Source organism: Populus nigra, chromosome 3 (assembly GCF_951802175.1).
Source record: "Populus nigra chromosome 3, ddPopNigr1.1, whole genome shotgun sequence".
NCBI lineage: Eukaryota > Viridiplantae > Streptophyta > Magnoliopsida > Malpighiales > Salicaceae > Populus > Populus nigra.
This window is the reverse complement of record NC_084854.1, coordinates 17,337,259-17,343,808: the sequence shown is the minus strand read 5'-3', so window position 1 is coordinate 17,343,808 and position 6,550 is coordinate 17,337,259. Positions and strand designations below refer to the sequence as shown.

The window sequence follows — 6,550 nt, the reverse complement described above, 5'->3', positions numbered from 1 at the left end:
GGTGTTCTTAGTTGTAACTCAGCACGAATATTAAGTTGACTCTCTTTTATTTTTTATTTCAAAAGATAGATTCGAATTTGAAATAGTAATGTGAATGCTCGTTGAGTTATAATTTATAAGATGATATATCGTTCTTTTAATTTTAGACACATTAATGGTTTTAAAATAAATAAACAACAACATATGCTCCTTGTTTATATATATATATATATATATATATATATATATATATATATATATATATATATATATATATATATTCAATTTTAGAAAAGAAAAAAAGAAAAAAAAAACATTTCACGCCCTTAATTTCAACCGGAAACCGGATAAAACAGGTTAACCTAGACCAGTCTCTCAATATAAGTATGGCCACAAAGCTGGGAAGTAGAGACCAGTACTTGCACAGAGCACTCTCTAGCTAGCTACCACACCCAGTGTGAAAAAAACACACAGCAATTTCCACCGTTTAATCTTTGATCAGACAACAAAATATGCCGATCAGAAACATCGCGGTAGGCCACTACCATGAGGCAACTCAGCCCGATGCCTTGAGGGCAGCTTTGGCTGAGTTCATCTCCACCCTTATTTTTGTCTTCGCCGGTGAAGGGTCCGGCATGGCCTTCGCCAAACTTACGGACGGTGCTGCCAACACACCCGCTGGACTTATCGCTGCAGCTATCGCCCATGCTTTCGGTCTTTTCGTAGCTGTGTCTGTCGGTGCCAACATCTCCGGTGGCCATGTCAACCCTGCTGTTACTTTCGGAGCTTTTATTGGTGGCAACATCACCCTCTTGCGTGGCATCCTTTACTGGATCGCTCAGCTCCTGGGCTCCACTGTCGCTTGCTTGCTTCTCAAGTTCACCACTGGTGGCCTGGTAAGTCTAGACAACCCTCTGTCCTTACCCTTTTTTAAATGAGTTTTCAAGTTCGTTGTTTCAGTTAAGATGAAGGTGTAACTAAATTTTGGGTTTTGACATGGCACGACGCAGGAAACCTCTGCTTTCGCTCTGTCCTCTGGGGTTGGTGTCTGGAACGCTTTCGTTCTCGAGATCGTGATGACCTTCGGTCTTGTATACACAGTGTATGCCACAGCTGTTGATCCAAAGAAGGGTAACTTGGGGATCATAGCTCCAATTGCAATTGGTTTCATTGTTGGTGCTAACATTTTAGCTGGAGGTGCATTCGATGGAGCCTCAATGAACCCAGCTGTGTCATTCGGCCCGGCTTTGGTGAGCTGGACCTGGACCAACCACTGGGTCTACTGGGCAGGACCTTTGGTTGGTGGTGGACTTGCCGGGCTCATTTATGAGTTCTTCTTCATTGGCTTCGGCAACCACGAGCAGTTGCCGACCGCTGACTACTAAAAAACAAGTGGATGGCTATATGTGCATGGGATGGTTTTAGTTTCAGTGCCGCGGCTTTTTCTTTCCTTCTGTATTTATTTCTTAATTACGAGGGTATTTAATTTTCCTGTCTTTCATCTGTGATCGTTTCATCTTTCCCATCATCATCATCATCATCAGACCACGGTGTGATTTGTGTATTCGATCTTCTCCAGTTGTAAGATTTTATTTCCAGTCATCTTTCTTTCTCCCCTTATCAATTTTCTCGGCCTTCCTTTTTTTAGAAAAGAAAACTTTCGGTGACCGGTCATAAAGCCTGTAAGAAAAAAGGATTCACGTGGCTTAAAAGGTTTCTAATATGAATAACACGCGGCGTTTTGTATCTTTCGTGTGCCAAAATATAAGATAATGTTATTTTCTTCTATGCTAAATGAAGAGGTACCGAAACAAAATTAAATAAAATGGGAAAGGGCATCTGCTTTTTAATAAAAGAGAGGTTATTAATTAAAAGTAGTTAAATCCATGATTTTTTTAAATTTATTTCTTTATTATAAAGGCAGCTTACCTTAAATAGCAAACAAGCAATGATTAAGTCTTCGATCGTATCATTCCCTTTTCTCTTTCTAATGTGCACACATGCTAATTTTTGCATGGAGGGTGTTTGATTATGTTTGTTTTGATTTTAAGAGTAATTTTAGTTTGTAAATAAATTAAAATAATATTTATTAAAAAATTTACTTTTAATATATATTTAAATTTTAAGAAAACTCTGTAGAATCGCTTTTCAGAACGGACACTAAAATTCCATATGCATTGCAAAAGTGCAAACTTGATCCAACAGCTGTTTCCAACTTCTACAATCAGAAGATGTTAAAACAAGGATAACTTCTACAATAAAAAAGCTAGAACAATAATAAATTTGAATATCGTGAAATTTGTGTGATGTTTTAAAAATTCGAAAACATTGGAGGAATTTCTTCAAATTTAAGTGAATATTGTAAAAAAAAGTCCCTTTTTTTCATCCAAAAGAGTGTTCAATATTTTCGGATCATTCCTTTTTAATATTAACTCTATTTTATATATTTTTTAAAAACAGATTATAATATTTTAAGAAGACCATTGCAATTTATGAGATCCATAGCTGGGTACACTCATCGGAACAAGCAGTGCTGGAACCCCATCCCGGCTCACCTTATGATTCTTTTTCCTCTTGATATAGACGGGAGCAGCAGAACACGTGAAGCTTTGGGACCGTTTTCAGACCACGCCTCGATAACTTTTTACTCCGGACCCAACTCTGTGTTCTGTCCTTTCCACTCTTTTTTGCTATTTGTTGGGATTCATTATCCGGTGGGAGGCTGATCAGAGGGCAGCCAACCGCAATGCTTTCTCACAATTCATCCCATCACTTGATGATTTCTGGTCATGTTCTCCAAATCCTTCCCTACCTAACCTCGTGATTATTTCTTCTTTTAGCACCGCTGCATGCTACTCGTAAAAGGGAAGCAATTAAATGTGGCTCGAGTCCCTTGTCCACAGCTACACTACAGGAGCAGCATGTGCCAGTTTTACCCTCTTTTCTTGAACGGCAACAGTGCCGGTGGTTGGTCAGAAAAAGCTTTGCACGGTCTCATCAGCGATGATGCTCGTGCTTGAGTGATATTTCAAATTTGCAATCTCATCCTCGGAATTAATTACAGAATTTCCGGATGAGAGCATCCGAGGAGACTGTGGAGGGAAGGAAGGGGAAATAAGCTTGGCCGCATGTTCCATGTCATTGTCACTGTCTTTGAAGCGGATCATCAAAGTGGATTCATAGGACCCACCAATTGATACACCATATGGCAGTTCCGAATGAATGCTCTTTTATTTACAAGGAGATGAAGATACTTTTTTCGGAGTTCTGTTGAAATTACTTTTTAAAATGTAACTTTTTAAAGTGTTGAAGTGATTTTTTTTTTGTCTCAAATTATATTAAAATAATATATTTTTTAAAATATATTTTTAAAATAAACACATAAAAATACAAAAAAATATATTTTTTTTTTCAAAATCTTTATCCAACCACAATCCTTGACACTCTTGATTCAGTGAATTTCACGCAAGGATCGGACGGACAGTGACTTTCATTGTCTTTCACATGGGGCGGTGCTCTCTATGGAAATAAGGACAAAAAGCTTTGAAGGTGAACGCTTACTCAAACGTTCATCGTTAGCGTTTTTGGACTGGTTTGAAAAATACCTTTTAAAATATATTTGATATGACAAAAAAAAATAAAAATAAAAGTTGGTTCATGTATTTAAAAATATAATTATGATTATTTTTTAAAATATTTTTTGTTTAGAAATATATTAAAATAATATATTTATTTATTTTTAAAATTTTATTTTTTAAATCAGCACATCAAAATGATCTAAAATACTAAAAAAATATTAATTTAAAATATAAATTTAATTTAAAATTATAACGAGGGAGCTATCATTAAATACTATTCTAAGACAAAAAAAAACCACATCTCTCGTGCAAATTCAGTATGTAAACTGATCTCAATTGTCAGGTTTTAATAAGAAAACTCTAATTAAGCAATATATATATATATATATATATATATAAAAACAAACCAACCTAGCACTATAAACCCATCCTGAATATTGATGATAAGTGAGATTGTTTTATTTGAGAGTGTGGTTGCGGTTGTTTTTTAAAGTATTTTTTATGTTGAAATGTATCAAAATAATTTTTTTTATTTTTTTTTAAATTATTTTTGAAATCAGCGTATTAAAACGATTCAAAACATAAAAAAAATAAATTAATTTTTAGTAAAAAAATTGAATTTTTTATAAATACGGATTAGTCTGCGTTTCCAAACACTCTTGTATAAATATACTTACAATGTTGGATGCTTGTGAAGATAACAACAAATAAAGTTGTTAAAATCCCAAGTAAATATATATTTATAATGTAAAATTATATAAGAATTAAAAAATAATAAAATCAAACTAAAATTATGTAAAATTAATAAAATATTTTGTTATGAAATTTATAATCTTACAATAATTTTTAATTTTTATCAGTCTCGTTATATAATCTTGTGTTCACTCATTAACAATTTAATAACAGATTTCGAATTGGAATCAGGATGGTAAAATGCAACAAAAAGGTTAGAGAGATGTTGACAAACAGTTTGAAACTTGAGGTACACATACAAGTTTTCCAACCCCATTGTAATTAATAAACACTGCTTTCTAATTTTTAAAAAGAAAAAAAGATTAAACCTAACACATGACAGGCTACTCTAATTAAAGAAACACAGGAAGCCAGTATCTTTATAAATATTCTTGAATATCTGCAAGAAAAACAATCTCGATTGGGAAAACTCTAAAATCTTCTGACGATAAAGTCAGTATTTTATAAAATATCAAGGTTGTAAAGAGTTTAAAATCATAAACCAGAACCTTTTGTCATGAAACTCTTATGGTGTATTTATAGTTCATAAAATGAAAGTGTAGTAGAATAATTACCATGATAGCATTGAATAGGAGATAAATATCATTTACCTAATAAAAATATAATGGGTTTATAAAGGACTTTTAAACACCTAAAAAGACAAATGAAGATTTAGAGTTTAAGACATCAACTATAACTAAGCCTGTGGAGGTCGAGTTCTTCCCAGATGTTTGGACTTAAGGGAGGTCGGTCACTTTCCTAGACATACCATGGGAGGATGGTAATTATCTTGGACTTGGCTGACTGTCAAGTCCAAATATCTTGGCTGACTGTCAAGTCCAAATGTCTTGGATCTGGCAGGCGTCTCACACTATCTTGGGCTTGACACACTACCACACCCAAGCATTTTGAACTTGACTGACAGCCAAATTCAAGCGTATAGGGTCTGGCATGCGTGTCATATCCACGTCACCTTACTTAGCACACTACCAATCTAAATGCTTTGGAGTTGGCTAATTGCCAAGCCCAAATGCATTGAGTCTGACATGCGTATCAGATTCACGCTCACCTTGGACTTGGCTAATTGTCAAGTCCAAGTATATTGAGTTTGTCATACGTGCTAGACTCATGCCACCTTGAACTTGTCTAACTACCAAGTCTAAACGTATTGGGTCTAGAATGTACGTCAGACCCACGTCATCTTGGACTTGATGCATTGCCAAATCCAAGTGCATTGGGTTTGACACACGTGTCAGACCCACGTCACCTTATTTAGCGCATTGTCAAGTTCAAATGCTTTTGAGTTTGAGATACCTGCTAAATCCATGCCCACCTTGGACTTGGCTAACTACCAAGTCTTAGCATGTTGAGTTTAACATGTGTGTTAAATCCACGCTATCTTAGACATGTATAATTGTCAAATGTAATGTATCTGGTATTTATGTCAGATTCATATATTTATAAAAAATAAATAAATAAAATTAGCTCATCACCTTCCAATCAGAATTTGAAACAAGACATTTCTTTCAAACAAACAAAAAAAAATTCGTTTATTTTCATTTAATTTGCTATCATCCAATTTAACTACACCTTATTGAATGAACATTGTTCCTCTGCGGTTAGCCCGCTATCCTCCTAACAGTCTCTCTGTTTTTTCCTGATTCAGGCACGTGGCATTAATGACCAAAAAAGGTATGCCTATCAACTTTGCTTCTGAGCATCATTTAGCATTATCCATCCACTATGGACATCTCTTATTTTGGACATCTTTCTTAATTGTTTTTTTTTTCCATTTGTTTTTAGTATATTTTATCAACTTCTATTATAAAACTTGTACGATATAGAAGAAGATAACAAAATTTATCCAAAAAAATATCTCAAGTGATGTAGGTTATCATGCCATTGAAGCATTCAAGATTTTGCACAATTAACATCCAAAAATCTATAGATTTCTAACATCCCCTCTTTTCTTTTATGCAAACTTGCTAGCTATACCTTGGACTTGGTTGTTATACATTATTTCAAGATTAACTTTGCGCATCAATTTTCTAGTAGATTGTACAAGGGTAAGGCTTCGTACTTATACCCATAGTTTTGAAACTCGGCCCGGCCCGGCGGGTTGACTTGGAACCCGGGACTGGAACCGGGCCGGGTTGAAGAAAAAATAAGAGAAGAAAAAACCCGGTGTGACCCGGTTAAAAACCCGATTGCGACCCATTGACTTTTATTTTATTAAAACGATATCGCTTTGATTTAAAAAA

The 6,550-nt window shown here is 34.7% G+C and overlaps 1 protein-coding gene across 1 annotated transcript; it reads left to right on the top strand.

The window, feature by feature from the left end:
- The first annotated feature begins 370 nt into the window (after window positions 1-370).
- Window positions 371-1,581, top strand: LOC133689560 (aquaporin TIP1-1-like). Its single transcript, XM_062109458.1, has 2 exons — window positions 371-875; window positions 990-1,581. Exons 1-2 carry the CDS (start codon window positions 492-494, stop codon window positions 1,362-1,364), a joined length of 759 nt encoding a protein of 252 aa, XP_061965442.1. The 5' UTR covers window positions 371-491; the 3' UTR covers window positions 1,365-1,581.
- Window positions 1,582-6,550: the final 4,969 nt, after the last annotated feature.